The sequence below is a fragment of the Globicephala melas genome, chromosome 4, assembly GCF_963455315.2.
Source record: "Globicephala melas chromosome 4, mGloMel1.2, whole genome shotgun sequence".
Taxonomy (NCBI): domain Eukaryota; kingdom Metazoa; phylum Chordata; class Mammalia; order Artiodactyla; family Delphinidae; genus Globicephala; species Globicephala melas.
The window spans coordinates 87,689,223-87,710,332 of NC_083317.1; the positions used below are offsets into that span (position 1 = coordinate 87,689,223).

The following is a 21,110-nucleotide window of genomic DNA, read 5'->3' on the forward strand; positions in this document are numbered from 1 at the left end:
ATTGCTTGTAGTAATCTCTCATGATCCTTTGTATTTCTGCATTGTCAGTATTACATCTCCTTTTTGATTTCTAATTCTATTGATTTAGTCTTCTCCCTTTTTTTCTTTTTTTTTTGTGGCACACGGGCCTCTCACTATTGTGGCCTCTCTCGTTGCAGAGAACAGGCTCCAGATGTGCAGGCTCAGCAGCCATGGCTCACGGGCCTAGCCGCTCTGCAGCATGTGGGATCTTCCTGGACAGGGGCACAAACCCGTGTCCCCTGCATCGGCAGGTGGACTTTCAACCTCTGCGCCACCAGGGAAGCCCCTCCCTTTTTTTTTTGATGCATCTGGCTAATACTTTATCAATTTTGTTTTTCTGAAAGAGCCAGCTTTTAGGTTTATTGATCTTTGCTATCATTTCCTTCATTTGTTTTTCATTTATTTCTGATCTTTATGATTTCTTTCCTTCTGCTAACTTTCGGGTGTTTTTGTTCTTCTTTCTCTAATTGCTTTAGGTGTAAGCTTAGGTTATTTGAGATTTTTCTTGTTTCTTGAGGTAGGATTGTACTGCTATAAACATCCCTCTTAGAACTGCTTTGCTGCATCCCATAAGTTTTGGGTCATCGTGTTTTCTTTGTCATTTGTTTGTAGGTATTTTTTGATTTCCTCTTTGATTTCTTCAGTGATCTCTTGGTTATTTAGTAGTGTATTGTTTAGCCTCCATGTGTTTGTATTTTTTACAGATTTTTTCCTGTAATTGATATCTAGTCTCATAGTGTTGTATTTGGAAAAGATACTTGATATGATTTCAATTTTCTTAAATTTACCAAGGCTTGATTTGTGACCCAAGATATGATTTGTCCTTGACAGTGCTCTATGAGCACTTGAGAAGAAAGTGTATTCTGTTGTTTTTGGATGGAATGTCCTATAAATATCAATTAATTCTATCTTGTTTAATGTGTCATTTAAAGCTTGTGTTTCCTTATTTATTTTCAATTTGGATGATCTGTCCATTGTGAAAGTGGGGTGTTAAAGTCCCCTACTATGATTGTGTTGCTGTCGATTTCCCCTTTTATGGCTGTTAGTATTTGCCTTATGTATTGAGGTGCTCCTATGCTGGATGCATAAATATTTACAATTGTTATATCTTCTTGTATTGATCCCTTGATCATTATGTAGTGTCCTTGTCTCTTATAACAGTCTTTATTTTAGAGTCTATTTTGTCTGATATGAGAATTGCTACTGCATATTAGTACTTCTAATGGTAGTGTTTACCTGATTTTTGGACAAAAGGTCCCACATTGTCATTTTGCACTGGGTCCTATATATTAGGTAGCCATTCCTGCTCTTGAATGCTCTGCTCCTCCTGAGGCAGGTCTCAAACCTTTCCTTATTAGAACCCTCTTCTGTCTACAGCCCTTTGGGGATTCCAGCTGATTGTCACTGATTTGAAGTGCACCATTGTTTCGTGGCTCCTCTGCTGCTTCATTTGTGAAATCGAGAACTGGACTAGGACTTAAGAAATAATTCAGGGGCTCCATGAGCTCTAGAGGAAGGACATCTACCACAGTGGAAGATGACACAACTTCTCAATCCCCTTCTAACCCTGACTTGGGGAAGGAGCCAAATGCTGGAATCTCTTATCTGGCACTGCTGTTTCTCCCTTTGATGACTTTTGGCAGAAAAATGCTTCTGGAAGACTAAACCTCAGCTATTATCCTTGACAACTTGGTTCCTCTCTATCCTTTTCTGCTACCCCGTGAATTGTTGAGCAGTTGTGAGTAGGCAGAGCAGGTGGAAGCTCTTGTCAACAGTGACTGATTTCATCAAAACTGTGCATGAAGAGTCCTGGCAAAGCAATGCTTGGTAGGTTTTGTTTTGTTTTGGTTTTAATGGTACAGCAGAATCACCTCTTCTTTAAAAAAAAAGTGAGAAAGATAATTTTGGCAAACGTACAAATATCACATCACAAAACTGGAAACAAGAAACTTTATAGGAAACTGATGAAGATGAGAAACTTTATAGGAAACTGAAAATGAGCAAAGCAAGATCTGTTTGTGGTGAAGGATATAAAGAACATAAAAATGGATATTCAAGGTTTTTCATGGAACATTATAACCCATCAAATTAAGGTATCATTATTCTTTAACAAAAATTAACTGATCTGAGGAAGGGTAATGCAAAAGTATTCTAATGCAGTGCTGCCCAATAGAACTTTCTGTGATGATAGAAATGTTTCATCATCTCTGTGCTAATACAGACTCCACTAGCCACATGAATACTCCCATTTTTAATATGGCTTAAATTTAGCTCTTTAAAAAGTGGCTACCTGCAGAAACTAACACACCATTGTAAAGCAATTATACTCTAATAAAGATGTAAAAAAAAAGTGCTACCAGTTGAGCAGCATAGTTCTAATGCCTCATAGGTCAAAACCAGTGGTTTCTATGGGGGACTTCTCTAATTACTGCTGAGGGGTAGGGGGTTGGAGTAGAAAGAAAAGAAAGCTCTTAATAGATCTACTTAGTCACTTACACAACACCTTACATTCTCCACAGCTTCCAGAATTAGTAGGTGGCACAACCTGCTGTAAGGGGTATGAGAGAAGGATTCTTAGGGAGAGTTGAGTATGCCCTTCCAACTCCTGGCTCAAGCCAATGGAAGTAAAAGGCCTAGGATTTTGTCACTCGGATGGAGAGAGGACTATGGTTCCATACACAGAATCTGAGGCTTGGGCCACGCCTGGGGCATCTGTGCTTGGAAATCATCGCTGTGGGGCTGGCGGGGAGCTGGGCGCTCATTTTCGGACATGGTTTCCAGAGCCAGAGGAGGATTTAGAGGTGGAAGGAGGACCCGTGGGCCCTTTCTGGCCACCTGCAGGCTGAACAGGCCCTTTCTATTTGGGGATTAATGTCTTGTTCTTGCTCTTGAACACTTTGCTGGGATCTAGCTTGTTCACAAAGGAGTCGGTCTCTTCCGTGAGTAGGTTTGTGTTGTAGGTGATGGGTTTACACATGTTGAACCATTGCTTGGCCTGTGGGCTAATGCCATAGCTGTGAAGGCGTACTCCCACTGGAGCAGGCCCAGGTGGGTGATAAGCAGGAGATAATAGGCAGTAAAGTTATCTGTGAGAAAATGCCAGTATAACGCTCTGTCCAGGAACCAGAGCTCAGTGTCTTGTGCTAATGCTGGTTTACCTCTTTTGTAGGCAAGGCAAACCTTCCCATTCAGGTTGCAAGGATCAGCTCAAATATCGCACTGCGAGAATCAAAGTGAGGCTTCTCTGGCTGGTTCTCACTAGCTTCTTGTGTATCATCCTCCAGGTCTGCAAGAGTTGGTGCGTTAGGAAGAGAGCACATGGAAGACTGGTTGAGTTGAGTCAGTTTTGAGATGCTGTTAATTGCCATGCTGCCCAGTGGAACGGTGTGTTCATCCAGCTTCACATTCCATGTCATGTGGAAGCCGTAGGTCATCAGGTAAAAGTTCTTCAGATCCTCAGGCAGCACAGTTATTTTTTTGTTCCCATGAAGAAATCATGTGACATTCAGCAGGCGCCTTTTCTATGATGGTCACCTCTGTCACACCTTGGGATGATGCTAGGATGTGGGTGACCCCCAAGGTCAGCTTCTCCAGGTGCGGCTTGCGGCTGCCCAGTAGCGGGGTCGGTGTCTCCTCCATGGCTCGCGTCCCCGTTCCGCGCGCGGCCGGGAGAGCGGCGGGGACGGGGCGGGAGAGCGGGGCGGCCGGGAGGGCCGGACTCCACCCTGGAGGCGCGGCCGTCAAGTTCACGGCATGCCGGGAGTTGTAGTGCTCGGCGCCTGAGAGCGCGGCGGGGCGGAGATGGGGGGCCCGGGCTGCTCTGGGAGTAGCAGTTCCGCGGGGCGCTTGTTCCCGCGGCCCCGGCGGGTGCTCCACGCCACGCCGCCGGGACACAGCGACTCCACCGCCCGGACCCTCCCGCCCCTCCGGGGCTGGCCGCGGAAGCGGGGGCGGGCCTCAGCGCCGTGCGGCCAATCGGGCCGGGTGTAGAGACCGGGGCGGGACGGCCTCGGCGCGACGCCCCTAGTGGCGGTTGTTTCCGTGTAGTATTTTCTAATGTGTCGAGTTGACCTCATAGAACTGGAAATATTTAGTATCCAAGTAGGAAACATGTGCTATCAAGGCACCAGGGAAGTTCCCCAAACTTCAGAGTATAGGTCAGTTTTGGTTGTGATTGTTTAGCACTTGTAAATTGGTTAAAGAGCATTGACCTGAACTGGTGACTATCCTTGGGTGTCCTTGTCTCTTCCCTACCGCTATTAACTCAGTGATATCTATTCCTTTTATTCATTAATCTGTGTGTTCCCTCTGTAATCTTTTTTGGGGCAGGGACTTTGTCTTAATCATTGTTGTATTTTAAGTGCTTCGCATAATGCCTGATACGTACTAGTGCTCATTTCATAGTCTCTTATTATTTTATTCGGAAAATACTAACTGAGCCCCTACTATTAATGCATTTTGAATACACACCTCCTTTCTCTTCTTTTTTTATTTCTTTTTCTAGCTCTAACTCCCATTTTCTTTCCTTTTTTGGCATAAAAAGAAAGCAAGTTTTATGAAAGACAACTTAGTTCAACTCAATTTTACAAACACTGAGTGCTCACTTTGTGCTAGGCATAGAATTTTTTTTTAATAATAAATTTATTTATTTATTTATGGCTGCATTGGGTCTTCGTTGCTGCACGTGAGCTTTCTCTAGTTGCAGTGGGTGGGGGCTACTCTTTGTTGCAGTGCGCGGGCTTCTCATTGCAGTGGCTTCTCTTGTTGTGGAGCATGGGCTCTAGGCGTGCAGGCTTCAGTAGTTGTGGCTCACGGGCTCTAGAGCACAGGCTCAGTAGTTTTGGTGCATGGGCTTAGTTGCTCTGTGGCATGTGGGATCTTCCTGGACCAGGGTTTGAACCCGTGTCCCCTGCATTGACAGGTGGAGAGAAGTCCTAGGCATAGAATTTGACAAGAATTCCCTTCAAGACACTGCTTGATAGAAAAGAAAGACCCATAAAAATGTAATAAAAAATAGTCAAAAGGAATATGGCAAATGCCATGATAGGAATATGCTTTGGAGCTAGGAGAGTATCTTATAGCCACTATGGAAAACATTATGGAGTTTCCTCAAAAAATTAAAAATAGAACTACCATATAACCCAGCAATCCCACTTCTGGGTATATATCCAAAGCAAATGAAATCAGGATCTCCAAGAGATATCTCCATTCCTATGTTCACTGCAGCATTATTCACAATAGCCAAGATATGGAAACAGCCTAAGTGTCTGGCTACAGTTGAATGGATAAAGAAGATGTGAGATATATGTATAGATGTGACATATGATATTATGTCTTAATCATTGTTGTATTTCAGATACTTCAAGCATTCCTCCTTTTAAAACTTAGTCCTTTAGACTAGCAGAGCAGAAGTCTGCTGGGGATGGGAGGTCATGGGGATGAGAAGCAAAAATTTGCTTGTGGATAATTAGGGCTAATAGTGAATGGTGCTACTCCCATTTCTATTCCTCAATTCCTAGGCCCATAAATCCTGACTCTAGATCCATTTCATATATATATATATAATATATATAATACATATATTTTATATACATATATTAAAATATATATATATATATATAATGGAATATCATTCAGCCATGAGAAAGAAGGAAATCCTGCCATTTTGACAACATGGATGGACCCTGAGGGCATCATGCTCAGTGTTATAAGTCGGAGAAAGACAAATATTGTATGACATCACTTATATGTGAAATCTAGAATATCTGAACTCACAGAAACAGAGAGTAGAATGGTAATTTCCAGGGACTGGGATGTGGGGGAAATGGGGAAATGTTGGTCAAAGGGTACAGACTTCCAGTTATAAGATGAATAAGTTCTGGGAATCTAATGTCCAACATGTTGACTATAGTTAACAATACTGTATTATATACTTGACAGTTGCTAATAAGGTAGACTGTAGATATTCTCACCATACACAGACACAAAATGGTAATTATGTGAGGTGACGAAGGTGTTAACTAACCCTGTTGTTGGTAATGATTTTGCAGTATATATATGCATCAAATCATCATGTTGTATACTTCCCCACTCCCCTACTGGTATTTTCTGAACCTCCAAGTAAACTGCTGGCTCTTTGTCTCAGAGTCTGCTTTTGGGTGAACCCCAAATGAGACAAGTATCATGCCCAGGGCAGAGACAGGGTATGAACCCAGGCATTTGGTTTCCAGAGTCCATGCTTTTACCAATCCCTCTGCTGACACTAGGAGGAAGGCTAGGCAGAGAGCAGGGGCAAAGGCACAGAGGCTTGAGAAAGTTTGGTGTGTTTGAAGAAATAGCTCAATATGGCTAGAACAGGACGGCTTGGGGAGTGGGATGTGGGTAGGAGAAGATGAGGCTGGAAATGGAACGTGGGATGAATTCATGAAGCACTTGAAGGTCAAGTCACGGTATCTGAGCTTCATCACAAAGGCAACGGGAAGTCATTTCACAGTTCTCCTCAGGGTGGGATATGATCAGATATCTATTTGTAAAAGTTCCTTCTGGTGTAGAGAAGGTGGGGGCAGTGGAGAGATTGGTGGTAGGAAGACTGATTCTGAGGCTATAGCTACTAGGAGAGTGACAGTGTGGATAGAAAAGAAGGGGCTGACCTCACAGATGCTTAGGGCATAGGGTCAGTGCAACATGGTGACAGTGTGGTTGGATCATGTACCAAGGAAAGCAAGAGGTTCAGCGTGAATGGCAGGGAGGGTGGAGGTACGTGTGAGCAAAAGTGTTTGTGTGGGTTTAGAAAGAGGGCCATTTCCACTGGACATATTGAGTTGTAAATGCCTGAAGACTCCCCAGGTGGAGATATCCAGAGGCAAATAAAGATAGAGCTTTGAGACCTAGGAAAGAGCCCACAGCTAAATATGCAAATTTTGGAATATCAGTTGATATTTGAAGGTCTTAAAGCCATTGGCATGGATGGAATTCCTTGGGAAAAGGGAAAAAAAGCTGTGCAAAGTATATGAAATGTTTTCAAGCACATAATCTCATTTGATCTTCATAATAACCATCTGAGGTGAGGAGGAAAGGTATTATTTTCACCATCACCTTGTAAGGGAGAAAATCGAGACATGGAGAGAGGTTAGGGGGCTTGTCTTTTAGCTGGAAAGAGGAAGAGCTGAGGCAAGGAGTAGGTCCACTGGCTCCATGTCCAGTGCTTCTCTCATCACACCACACTGTCCCCCCCAAAATACATTTGAATGCCTATACCAAGTGATATAGGGCCTCTCCACAAGTGTTCTTTTTAAAAGAAGGTATAATATCTTCTTCATGTTATATGTCTCTGTTATAGAAATCTGACATATCTCAAATCATGATGTATAATGTTCTTTTCTGTATTTTTTACTGGTTACTGATACTTGGACAGATGTTTAACATAGCAATGGGACACAGGCATAGATGACACCAAATCCCATTTGTCAAGGCAGTGCTTGCTTTGCAGGTGAATTCTCAGAGGCTCTGCTACCGCCTGGTCGTTTTTCTCGATCCTTTCGTTTTTGCATCACCTGTCACTATGGTCATCTCCCTTTACATTATTTTTGACCATGTGCTAAGCATCTAACCTAACTCTGTAAAATTAAGTTTTAGGTAGTAATAATTCACATTTATTCACTGGACATCTTCAGTGCCTACAGCGAATCTTCCTGAGGTTTTTCTCTTCCTCCTTTTATGCTCTGGTGAGAGCACTCCCAAAACAGTACTGTAAGTCATACCAGGAAAGGACCCTGCCACAGAACAACCTCTTAATACAGAGAGCAGAACCATTTTTGGCCAGATTTTTTAAAACCCACTTCCCTCTCTTGTTTGCCAGGGAGATGACACTGACATTTGGAAATGTTGCAAATGTGACAAATTGTGCCATATTTTATTACACGATTTGTGGCATATTTTACCTGTTTGGGAGAAAACCCTGACAACGTGACATACGTATAAATGAGTCAAGCCCTTGTAATATCCCTGGGGCAGCCGCAGCCAGAACTTGGTTGAACAGACTGAAGGAGCAGCTCGAGGACACAGAGAGCAGCAGGGGGCTTGTCATGTTCTGCTGTGGTTGGCAATTTGCTTTCCCACCTCTTTTAAGCATGTGGTAAGCGATGGGGGAAAAATGATCCCAGATGATGGCAGGACACCCTCTGTGTTGTGTTTTTTCCAGCTCTCTGCTGTTTTAACTAATTTCCGGTCAATTATGCTGATGTCTGGGTATATTAGTGGTTTTATTTTAGGCAGAAAAACATCACCTTTTCTCTGAACACCAGTTTGCTATTCTGGCTCAATTGCAATAGAAATCAGGTTATACCTTATTTGTGAGAAGAAAGAGTTTCTGGAACTTCTGTCCTCTACCTTCTCCCCACTTTCTTCCCTTTAAAATTTCTAGAACAGAGCCACTACATGATAATGACTCAGTTAGGAAGCGGATGAGCCCTGCCTGGTAAAATACTTGAATAAGCTATTTCTTCCAGAAGGGCGAGTGTGTATGTTTATGTGTAGACATCTTAAGCACTGTGGTCCTTTCCTGACACACCAGAGCTCCAGAGTATACACATTATGTTTTTTGAGGGTCTGAAGTGTTCCACTTATAGCCATCCTTTCTTTGGGGGTGGGGTGGAGAATAAAAATGTTTCCAGTGTGATGCTATTTAGCCACATATTAGGTCATTTTCTTCTTACTCGTTCCAGTTTGCTGGAAATTGGAGATAGAAAGTAAGGGATAAACATTTTCGTTTTCTGAGTTGATAGTTCATGTTTATGTCCTTAGTCTCAAGTTAAAGTAAGTGCCTGGTAATCCTTTGTGTAAAAATGTCAATATATTTGGATAAGGTGTGTGGTTAATCAGAGTCAGTTCCTCCATTCTTTTCTAGCAAGAAACAGGAGTTGGATTGAGTGTCTGGCACTCCTTGAATGTAGCCTTGGTCTTAGTGCCTCTGGTTTAAGTGTATACATTCACTTTTTCCTCCTCCTCTGAGTCTCTCCCTGCACCCCTTGTTTCCTTTATGGGTGGCTCTCTGGAGCCCTTAAACTCAGATGCTTGCTCACTCAGCCTCTTATGCCTCCATTTTAAAGAAGTTTTCTGGAATTTCACACACTGCCTAGATGAGGTTCTATATGAGGACTGAATCCCTTTTCTTACCACTTGTGGGGAGTGAACAGAATCTTCTTCAGAGGTTTCTCCTCCAAAGAAACTAGGGAGCATGTGATATAATATCTCAAATCAATCTCTTGACTCCCCATCTGCATTCCTCTGTTGACAGGAATGCTTTCAAATGTCCCAGGAACTGACCTTAGTTATGAGGTTTCATTTGGAAGTGCTGAGGCTGGGGCCAGTCCTCAGAAAAATTGTAGGAGGGATGAAGCTTGTCTTAATCTTTATTACCCAACTTGCATTCCTTTGCCTCAAAACTTCCAGTTCCCGGTCGTAAAAATGATAATAGTCTCTGCCTTTTACTATTATTATTATTTTTAGAAAAGTTTATTTATTTATGTATTTAGTTTTGGCTGCATTGGGTCTTCCTTGCTGTGCGCGGGCCTTCTCTAAGTTGCAGAGAGCGGGGGCTACTCTTCACTGTGGTACATGGGCTTCTCATTGCAGTGGCTTCTCTTGTTGCGGAGCACGGGCTCTAGGCGCGTGGGCTTCAGTAGTTGTGCCTCGCGGGCTCTAGAGCCAGGCTCAGTAGTTGTGGTGCACAGGCTTAGTTGCTCCATGGCATGTGGGCTCTTCCCAGAACCAGGGCTCGAACCTGTGTCTCCTGAATTGACAGGCGGATTCTTAACCACTGCTCCACCAGGGAAGTCCCCTGCCTTTTATTATTAATCATCATAAAACAATTGCTGTCATTTCATGAGTGTTTATTATGTGCTAGACATTTTGATAAGCATTTTATATATTATCTCATTTAATCTTATGATTTGGGTGTTACTATTCCTGTGTTCCAGATGAAGAAACTGATGCAAGGTAAGTTAAATACATTTTCCTGAATCTCACAGCTAGTGAGTAGTGGAATCAGGATTCAAACTCAGGTCTGAATGTTCCCAAAGCCTGTGTGCTAATCATTTATTTAGACCTTCCCCCTCTTGGGCATTATTCCATTCTGTAAATTTAAGACTCCAATTGTCTCTTACCAGAATTTACCTTTTATGTTCTTCTATAGCTCCGCTCTTACGTTTCTGGGGTGATAGATGGTTATAGGGTACTTTAGTGTGATGAGGAATTATTGGCTGAGAAAGCCAGCATTGCTCAGGGCCATCTGCACTTTTACTGTCAGGTCACAAAAATCTACACTAAAAGGTACTGATCTCTCCTGGTGGCTTTTCAGGTATTTTTGTTCTTTGGGAAGATATTCAAGTCACAATACAGAGAAATCTGCTTAATTTGCCTACTTTTTATTAGTAATTCAATTATTTGTTTATTCATTTAAGTATCATTTATTGAGCCCTCCTATATGCCAGGAATTGTACTAGGGGCTGAGAATATACACGCATAATAAAATGAAGATGAATAAAATAAATCCATGTCTTCAAGAAACTTGTAGGACTACTAGAGAAATAAACCACGACTATCATGTGGTGTGATAAGTGTTTTTATAGAAGGGTGCAATGGGATGTTATTGAAGCACAGAAGATAGGCATCTACTCTGGACCTGAATCATCTGGTGCAGACGAAGTTTGAGCTAATCTTGAAGAATGAGTATTAGTTAGCTGGATGAATAGAAGAGAGATCAGAGAAAGGAGTCTCAGGCAGAGGAGACAGTAAATGCAAAAGCCCAGAAGTGTGAAATAATTTAGAACATTAGGGATGACCGCGGATTAATTAGATGGCTGAAGCATAAGAGGTGTGGGGATGACAGTGGGAAAAAGACTTGAAGGGCCATTTCACTCCATGATCCAAGTCATTTGCAGCAGCAAACTGTTACTAGGTCTTGGGATGTAAATTTTCCTAAATAAAGGCAGAACATCAGGCTGGTCTACGTCTATTGCTGAATGAAAGCCTCTTCCTTTTAGCAGGCCTTGATGCCTACCAATGTCAGGGTTGTGTTGGGTTTGATTTCCTACTTTACACAAAATAGAAGTGGAAATGGGGGGAATGACTATGTGAAGGTAGCTTGTAGTTTGCCCAGTGGCTGCTGTTCAGGGACCACAAACTACACTGATATCAGAGGTAAAGTAAACTGCTGGCTTTACCTGGTCTTCCAAAGGGCCCCTTTGTTCCAGTCTCAGTGGTTTTTTTGAATTTAGTGGTAAATGCTGGGAGTTTCTGAGGCTACTCAGCTATTAAAAGACTTCATTCTTAGAAGTGGAGTGATTTCCACTGTTGGATGATTTGGACATGTGACTTCTCACAGACACCAGGTAGAATCTTCTAAATAGTCTTGGGTGTTTGCCAGGATAACTTGAGTGTTGTTAGTATTCAAGGGTTATTTATTCAGCCAGATAGTGTGACATTTTCAAAGAAATTGAGAGTTGGAAGGCCTCTTTGTTGGTGTTAGCAACAAACCAGTTTGTTTTGCGTGGCCTCGACTGGCTGAGCTGGACCTGGCTCCTGGGATTTCCATTAACAGTTGCCCAAGCTATATTTAGGGCACTCTCTGTTCCTAGAAAAGCTGAAATTTCCCAGCTGATTATGACTTTCTAGAGATGGACCTAAGTGTAGTATTTGCACTAAATTCTGTATGTGTCAGAACTGTTGGAAAGGAAGGAATATATTTTACATGTAGTATGAGTCCCCAATCACTGCTTTCTTCTCAGCATTGCTACATGTCAGCTACAGCAGCTGAATGCTTTTGGTTAGAGACGGATACTGTTAATTTTTCTGAAATGATACTTCTTTCATGCTCAAGGATGGCACCAGGACAGTCTGTTTGCTCACCATGGGAAGGAGCTAAGTGTCAGGCTTTGCAGCTGCCTTACAAACTGCTGCTGGATTTTAGTGCAGCAAATAAAAGAGCAGAGCTTTGATGATTCTCTAACTGGAGGAGGCTGATGAGTTTGGACAGACCTAAGTTGAGGGTATTATATGGATGTCTAGATGTTGAAGTCACCATAGTATTTCAGATGGTGAGTGATGCTTCCTGTTGCTGTCTCTGTGACCAGCTCTCTCACTGCATGGTCTAAGAAGGAACCGTTTTCTTAAATGTTATGATGTGTGAAAAACCTAAAGGGTAGGGAGAACTACCCATTCATCTCTTCACATGCTCCTTAAATGAATTTACTCCAAAACAAGCAATAAATGGGACAACAGAATCTGTGCTAGTCTAAATAGGTATTTATTAACCTCGAAGGAGAAGGCCCTTAAGAAAAACACAGAGAAATTCTCTAGTAACTGATGAATAGCAATAGTTGCTTAAATTAGATTTTCTAATTCCAAATCTCCTTTCCCCATATATTATCACTACCCTCCCTTCTTTTAAACTTGTTTCTGTTTCCTATCAATTCTTTCCTCTTAGCATGGTGTCAGTTGACCCTAAGGGAACCTCTCTGACTGAAATCAAAATATTCCTGTATCTCTCATTGAGTGAAAACCAGAATTAAAAAAATTTTATGAGATAATTAGAGGATTCATAGAAAAATTGCAAGGTAAAATTTGAGCGCCAGCTCTTTTTACTCCTTTACTCTCTCAGTAACACTAGTTTTTCCTTCCCATATGTGTGGCACTTTTTCTCCAACCAAAAGCTGTGTTGGCAGAAGAATCTGGTATGAGTTTGTCCAAGTTGCCTGTAGTGGGCATCTGTTGTTTTTGCTTGCCAAGCACCCCTTCCTCTCTTATTTCACACACATGTTTTTACATCTGGGGAATTATTTGACTGCCACCTGGTGGGCCTGCAGATAATGTGCCCTGCTGTCAGTCATTACGGGGATGGGCCCGGTAGTATACAAGTGATACAAAGAGAACTGGCATTTTTGAGGACTGATATGAATGCTGGGTTTTTCTCCTGTTTTGATTATAGACACAAGGGATTTCGTGAACATGTAATGGCTGGGGATCATCTTTGCTGGTGTATGGAGTTTAAACAAGAGAAGAAATAGAGCTAAGAGAAAGGGGGGTGGAGAGAGAGAGAGAGAGACACCAAGGAGGGGGAGGAGAGATTTTTATAAAGAGATGTTGTGACTTCTACCTACGAAAACTTATGGTACTGCTAATTGTGCTAATAGGTAGTGGGATTGGGGAGAGAACCTTGAAGCTTTCTCCATAGCCTGATCTCATACTATGTTGATAACAAGTCATATTACAGTTTGCAAGGGCTTGGGGATTAAATTTGTTTTAGAAGAACTTGGCTGAAGAACAGATCTGGAAGCCCTAATTAAGTGATTATATTGTTTGAGAGAACAACTTCTCTTCCTACCTAAATGAAACATTTGCTCATAAAGTCACTACAAGAATGCACAGAATGACATTTCCTTCCAATTCCTTGGCATTGCACTGGAGAATGGTACCTTAGCCAAGATGAACCCATGGCACAATTGTAGCAACATTTTGTTAGGAAAACATCTATGCTCCTAAGTAATCTGGTTACTTAGACAACTTAGTTTGTTGTCATAAAGTTGAATAAGGACATAATGTAAAATTTCAGATAGTGTTACTTTGCAGAAAGCCAAATCATACTTGAGAGGTATAAAATTCACATGGGCATTAAAGGGTTTAGCTAACTTATCAATTTAATTAATTCATGAATGTTTAGGTTCTAACAATTATATTATTAACCTTTTAAAGTTGATGTCATTTATGCTACCTTTATAAATTTTCATTTATGTCATAATTCTGGATGAATGAGTTATTTTCTATGGTCTTTTACTCTAAACAAATGGAAGTTGCTCTTTCCCTACCCTCCCTCCATTTTTAAATAAAATAACACTAATAGAATAAGTTAGTGACAAGAGTATTGATCTGGTTTTGTGTGGATTTAGTGAGTAGATATAGGGAGGCAGATTTCAAAGAGTTATCAGGAAAATTTTTAGCATTGTTTTATTAACTGGTAACCTGTCTCACTTCTGGTAGGATTCAAGTAGTAACTGTCCCTATGGCTAGATGATCCCTGCTAAGGATTAGAAGGGATTTATGCATTGGTGTGAGTTTTGGGCAAAACGATGTTTTAAGCTATTCTAGCTCCAAGAGACCATATACTACTAGTGGTTATACTAATACTATTAATATGACTTATACATTTTGCTATTAATAGTAATAATTACCACTTGGTAGGCATCTATTATATGCTATATACAGTGCTAGGCATTTTACTTAATACCTCCCAGTTAAGCCTCATACCAACCCTCTTTAGATATTATCCGCATTGATGTGGATTAAAGACCTAGCTGTTCTCTATTTTTTCGTATGTATTATCTCAACCCTTCCAGTAGATTACAAATTCATTCTTAAGAGAGAAGTCAGTGGTATACTTTGTATTATTCCTTATAGTTCCTGCAAATGTGAAAGGGTGGAACAGATTCAGCTTAAAAATTGTCTGTTCAGTCCTGCTTCCCTTCCAGACCTCATTAGTGTTATCTGAAAGACCCCAAAGCCGTGTAAATGGTTACCACAATGGGAAAGCTGCAAGCTGGGTACTTTCTCAGCTCTGTGTCATCTTAGTGTTTGTGTAACCTTGGGGAAGCTACTTAACATCTCTGAGCTTCAACATTCTCAACTGTAGGATAGGATAATAATAGTGCTCCCTCTAATAGGGTTGTTATAAACATTGTTAGTTAACACATGCAAAGCATTTAAAACATTATTACTAGCCCCAGTTCTTTCTCCTTTAATAATGAGTATTTAATTGCATATACATTTAACTTACTTTAAGGGGCTGTTGCTTTATTGGAATTCAAGAAGGCATTAGTTAACTTCTTTTTGGTGTCATTATTTTGAGATTTCTACAATCTTATCTGATACATCAGTTGGGAATCTTTAATTAAAAATCCAGAAGAAAATAAAAAGTAACTCATATAATAATACTTGCATATGTTTCACCCTTGGATCACTTGAAGGAAGCCCAAGGAACATTAAAGGTTGTAAATTTTTAGCTCTGTAGTCACAAAGATTTCTCTATCATCTTCAGAATTATGTTTTTAAGGTGGAGTAAGAATTGAGCTTTCCATCATATTTTCCAAGTATTCATAATATTGTGTGTATGTGTTTGGGTGTTAAAAAGGGAACTTTCTTTATAATCTCTTTAAATAAGCTTAAAAATAGTGAATCATAGGTTTTTGGCCTGCCATGGGCTTGCCAGCTTAGAGTGTAAGAGGTATTCAAATCTTGCTGATATAATGGATTTTCTTTTAAGTTTTAATTACACATTTGAAGTCCTGATTATACCCTATGGATTTATTTATGAAAAGTCAAACTGTGTATTACAATATTGCAGAATACTTTCTACTTCATCAGATTAATGTCACCATTTGTTCCACAAATATGATTTGTAAAATTCTGCAATACCTTGATACTACATTAGAAAAAGTTACTTAAATAGATGAGAAAGATAGATGTTTGTCTTCTTCTGATATTGATGTTAAATAAAAGACGGAATGTTTTTGTTTAAAACCAATTCCTCATTCCCCCACCCCCACCCCCACCTCCAAACACAAGAAGTTAATGTCAGTGTGAACAAAGGCTTCCTTTAAATCTGTTATTCAGTTCAAGTGTGTGTCAGGAAAAAAAAGTGTGTATAAAATCTAACAACAAAAAAGGGAACTGTAAATAGAAAAGTAAAACATGTAGAGGAGACAAATATTCTGTGCATATAGCTTTAAAATCCCATCAGGGAGTACTTGTCAGAAAGAGAAACTACATACTCATTAATTTAAACATAAATTCCCAAAAGCAATATTCCAATATGTTAATTTGCCACAATAGATTTACCCATTGAAATCAGTCCACCAGTCTTGACCAGCAAGTAGGATCTTAATTTTACCATCTAACAGTTCAATTGAAATGGAATAAAGATTTTAACACAAATATCTTAGTAACATAGACTTTCCCAGATTGTAATGGAGCATCTATTCAACATTGTCAGTTCACAGGTAATGAAACTCCTTGTAAATGTTATTTCCTCACACAGTAGCAGGGTCTTACATGGAAAAGGGCTCTGTTCACTTTCTATTTAAAGCACAGGAAGAGATTATAGAATTGGTTAAGGAAAACAGCTTATTTTTTGGAAATCAGTTAAAAAATCTAAAGGTATGAGTATAAAGTAATAAAAGAAAAATAGCTGGCTGGGTTTCCCCCCTTCTTTACAGTGATATGGTAGAAATACAAGGAAAATGCCTAAAGTCCTAAAGGAAATCTGGTACCTTCACTTGCTACAGGGCTCAGTATAGAGTAAGGAAAAAAAAATATTTTTGGCTGCAGCTTTAGTAAACAATGAATGATGAAAAATATTGCAGAAATATCTTCAAGAAATCTGACCACTCTGAGCACAGACCTATCACACTGATATTGTCTATATACCTCCACGAAGCTTGGCAAATGAATAACTGAGCCTGATTTTGGTGGAAGGAGAGAAGGAAGTACTAGTTCCAGCTTTGAACCAAGATTATGAAAAAAACCCAACCAACAGAAAACAGTTATTTCTTCTCCTGAATAATAAAGACATCATGTTTGCATATAGAACAGCTTTTGCATTATTGCTCTACGTATAAGAATATATTAAGGAACTCATAATAGACTGCACATTACAAACTTAAGGTTCTTTGGTGAAGAATGAAAGAAAACAGTATTTGAGCTTTAAAGAAAATGATCTCATCCACTTTGCTTTTATCTATTGATCTGTTGAATCCTCTCACAGAGCAGGGAGAGGTACTGTGTGAGTTTCACCATGGCAACGATAGCCACGCCCCCAGCCATCATACACGTTGGCCAAAAGAGTGAATGGAACAGCACGTTGGAACTGTAGAGTTTGGTTAGGATGACACTCTTCTGGTTTCCTTCCGGGTCAGAATAACAGGAGAAGTGTTGGTACTTCCTGAAGTTTTCCATGACAACATTCACCAGGGACATGGATTCTTCAAAATTTTTTCCACACTTAGGTATATAGGAGCACTGTGGAAAATGAGATAAACCGTCACCAGAAGATACTCTGTGTGTGTGTGTATGTGTGCGTGTGTGGTACTAGGAGGAGTACTGAGGCCAACTTAATGATCTGTGAAATAACCATGATGGTTTTTCTTTTCATATTCAAACTAGTGCCTCTAGAAACCCTAAGAACTCACACACTGATTAAAACAATGTTTTTAGGTATCCGGCCAAGATGTACTTTGATAGCTCACTCATATAGCTTAAATATTGATTAAAATTGGGTGACTCCAAAAAACAATTGGATAACTCCAGTGGATTCCTTTTGCCACAGCTAAGCATGGTGAGTGTTCGTTATTCTCCACTGAACATACTTTTCCATGGAACCAGAGTGTCGACCTTTCTGTCTTGTATCTGTCCACAGCTGTCAGTTATCTCAGGGAACTCTTATCTTTTCAGCTTGGCTTCATTTTTTTCAGCCAAATCACCTTGGTCACCTTGCTGCTAGTCAAGAAGACAGCTGTACCCCTGGTGAGCTGCTAAAAAAGAATCTCAGAAAGTGTAGAGATATTGAATAAAGAGCTGTGATAAATGGTTCATGCCCAGTTAATGTTGACAAGGTAACTTTTTCCATAAAGCAAGGAAACATAAAGCAGAATCAATTCAGTTTACTCTTAAACCAGCACTCATCTGAGAATTTACAATAACTTTTCTTTGATTTTTTCACCTGCTATCTTTCTTGCTATATCTCTTGTATATGCCTCTCCTTTTTTTTCCTACACACTTACATCCTCTGATTTCTTTCTTTGTATCTCTCTTTTCCTTCCCTGCCCTGCCCTGCCTGCCAGCCCTCACCTCTCTATGTTACTTTCCCCTCTATTCCCTCTTCCTGTTCTCCTTTCTCCTTCTCTTCTCCCTCCCTCTTCTCTGGTTACAGATGGAATTAAAGAACTTTGTAGTTTTTCTTTTTATTACTTATTGGATATGTTTTTGCGTATATTTTCCTAATTTATAGATCAGTCTTTGAGGAGATGAAATCTCTGTGAACCTCTTCCTTGGTCTGTATGTGAACAGTGACAAAACTGATATAACAATGCATTTAACTTTTTAAAAAGTGAGGAAAAAAGTGATTTAAGTAACTTCTTTGGGAGATGTGTGGGCCCTTGGTTAAGTCTTTGCCCTCTTTATGGTAAGGTGCCTCCCAATAGGAAAAAAATTCCTATCCTTTGTTATATACATTATCAAATGATTAATTGATTTACCTGAATTAAAATGGTTTGTGACAAGATCACTGCTAATCTCATGTTTTAATGTGAATTAGAAAACTATGCCCCCTCATCAAAACACTGTTATTCTCTGTTGAAAAATTGTGATAGTACACTGATTTTATGAAAAAAACCCCACATATTTTACTGCTACTACCAGTTTATAAGTTGTGATTTAAATATTGACATCTATGAGTTTTACAATGTCACTGGTACCCCTAGGATTGTACAGTACACAACTCACGCAACTGTATGTAGAGATACGGATGAGGTGGGCTGTTGGTGAACTTTGAGCTATACTGATGGGAGCTTGTGGGTAGGACCTTGGATTCCAGAACCAATTTAGATTTGTATATTTCACAGGAAGAAAATATAAAAGAAATGGAATGAGTTTTGCTAATGGAGTATGTTTGAATGACTCTTTCCCCTGACTTTTTAGTGGGTATACTGGCACTTGCTTTTTTTCACTGTGCTGTAATCACCGGATTATTTGTTTATAAACAGCAGGAAGATTCTTCAATTAGTTAAGAATGGAGGATGAGCATGCTGATATTTATCATAAACAAGGCTTAATATTCTCATACAAGGGCTGGTTGACAACCTCATATTTAATCAGCTAAGAATAAATGTGAGTACACTCATGAATGTGGTTAGTACAGAGAGCTGGTACTAGCACAACATTAAGGGTCTGAAAGTATCTCCAAGAAAGCAGAATTTCTCAGTGAGTTATAACTTAGTATGAAAATTGGTCTATGACTGCCATGATACATTTTCTACTGGTTGGATGCTGGATTGAAAGAGTTTAAAGAAGTAAGGGGATACCTTTATATTTTTCCTTCTTCAGCACTGTTAGATCATGTCTACAATTTTTTTAATGCTTTGATTCAAAAAACAGTAAAAAAATTTAAAGAAGTCATTTGTGGTTGAATTAAAAAAGAGCCAATTTAGCGTATGAATGCATCAGGTTTCTTTATATTTTGGTGCCAAGAGAGTTTATAGTGGTAGTTTTAGTGGCTAACAGTACTAAGTTATTGAAATGGTCTCAATAAAAATGGAATTCCATTAAAAATGGAGTTTTTCCTTTTCTTATGCTGTTGTGACTTGATTTGGCTTTTAAATTTTTTTTGGAGAAACATTTATCAGCCAGTGACAATAATTTTGTCACTATATAAGATTCTTCCAAATACAATGCGATATACATTACTTTTGAGACCATCTAGCAAGGTTGTAATACAGGAGCTGCTTTATTAAAGCTTCTAGTCATCAGGGTCTCAAATGCACGTTTGGACTGGCCAGATGAGGTGTGTCCCATACATGATCGGGTGTGGGTCCTCAGGGCCAGGCACTTAGAAATGCAACTCCACGTTACTGGTAGAGAAAAGATTTCTCTGCCCTTGTGTTTTTAGCTTTTTCTAACCTTGCCACCCACCACCTTTCAACACACATAAACTGGCTCCCACTAGATTATTATTATCCTTGAAAATTCTATCATAATATGTCAATCATTCATTTACTTCTATTATTGATGGGTCCTTCTTTTGTGCTAATGAATATATAAGGTAGTATCACAAGCCCCTGACGTGTCTTCAAGAGGTCTGGTTACTGTGTTACTGTGTTTCTATAGCAAGTTACTTGGCTCCTCAGAATCAACTTTTGTATATAGTAGAGTTAATAGAGCCTTCCTGGCAAGGTGTGTGAGGATTAAATTATGAATATGCATAAAGCATCAATAAATTTTCTTTAACATATTTTTTATTGGAATATCACATTTGTCCTTACGATCTAAAGTCTTTAAACAAGTGCCACATACTAAAGTAAGAAAACGTTAAGGAGGGTAAAATTACTAGTTATGTGGTTTTCACAGGAACAGTCCTGTTTGATGGCTCTTGTCACGTGTTCCTTGTTTTTGTGTCCAAAGAGATTTGACATTATGCTGAATCCTACATTAGGATTCTAAGTTTTTGTTTCAAACTATAGCCATGTGTATGTTTCTGAGACTGGTATGAATTTGGGGTAAAGATTTAGTGATCTTATGATTTTATCACATGTTTGGAGAGTGCATTTCAACAAATGAAAACTTTAGTAAGTGATCAACACTTAGTTGGAAAAATGTAATGTAGATTGAAAAGGTAAAAATCCTTGTGTTTTTAGATCATTCTTTTCTTGGTGGGAGGTATGGGCTAGGAAAGATTTAACTTTTAGACTGCATGATATATAACACAAAGGAACATATGAATAATAATTTTATATATACAACACACTTAAATGCCACTCAAAATTTGTTTATATATATTTATATTACCATGGCTATAGGTCCTTCTTTCTTTTGTGCCTAACATATGGATATAGAAACCTAGCAAAACTCTGAGGCAGCCATTCAGGGGAAGATTTAGACCCTTATCTCTCTTCTCTCTTTTTTTTAATTTTTATTTTTAATTAATTAATTTTTGGCTGTGCTGGGTCTTCATTGCTGCAAGTGGGCTTTCTCTAGTTGCAAAGAGCGGGGGCTACTCTTCATTGTGGTGTGCAGGCTTCTCACTGTGGTGGCTTCTCTTGCTGCAGAGCACAGGCTGCAGGCATGCGCTTCAGGGGCTGTGGCTCGTGGGCTCCAGAGCGCAGGCTCAGCAGTTGTGGCGCGTGGGCTTAGTTGCTCCGCGGCATGTGGGATCTTCCCACACCAGGGCTCAAACCCGTGTCCCCTGCATTGGCAGGCGGACTCCCAACCACTGCGCCACCAGGGAAGCCCTCACATCTCTCTTCTTAATCCTGAATTTTGTTAATAAA

At 39.9% G+C, this 21,110-nt stretch overlaps 1 protein-coding gene and 1 pseudogene across 3 annotated transcripts in view; both read right to left on the reverse strand.

Annotated features, from left to right (window-relative positions):
- Positions 1 to 2,779: 2,779 nt before the first annotated feature.
- On the reverse strand, positions 2,780 to 3,660 carry LOC115853450 (tubulin polyglutamylase complex subunit 2 pseudogene; annotated as a pseudogene).
- A 12,806-nt stretch (positions 3,661 to 16,466) lies between these two features.
- The window catches only part of KCNMB2 (potassium calcium-activated channel subfamily M regulatory beta subunit 2), a 252,881-nt gene continuing 248,237 nt past the window's right edge, over positions 16,467 to 21,110 (reverse strand). For all 3 annotated transcript variants that reach the window (XM_030863238.2, XM_060297604.1, XM_060297603.1), the window contains one exon: positions 16,467 to 17,088. In XM_030863238.2, the coding sequence (XP_030719098.1) occupies positions 16,804 to 17,088 (285 nt within the window). In that variant the 3' untranslated portion in view covers positions 16,467 to 16,803. The remainder of the gene's footprint in view (positions 17,089 to 21,110) is intronic.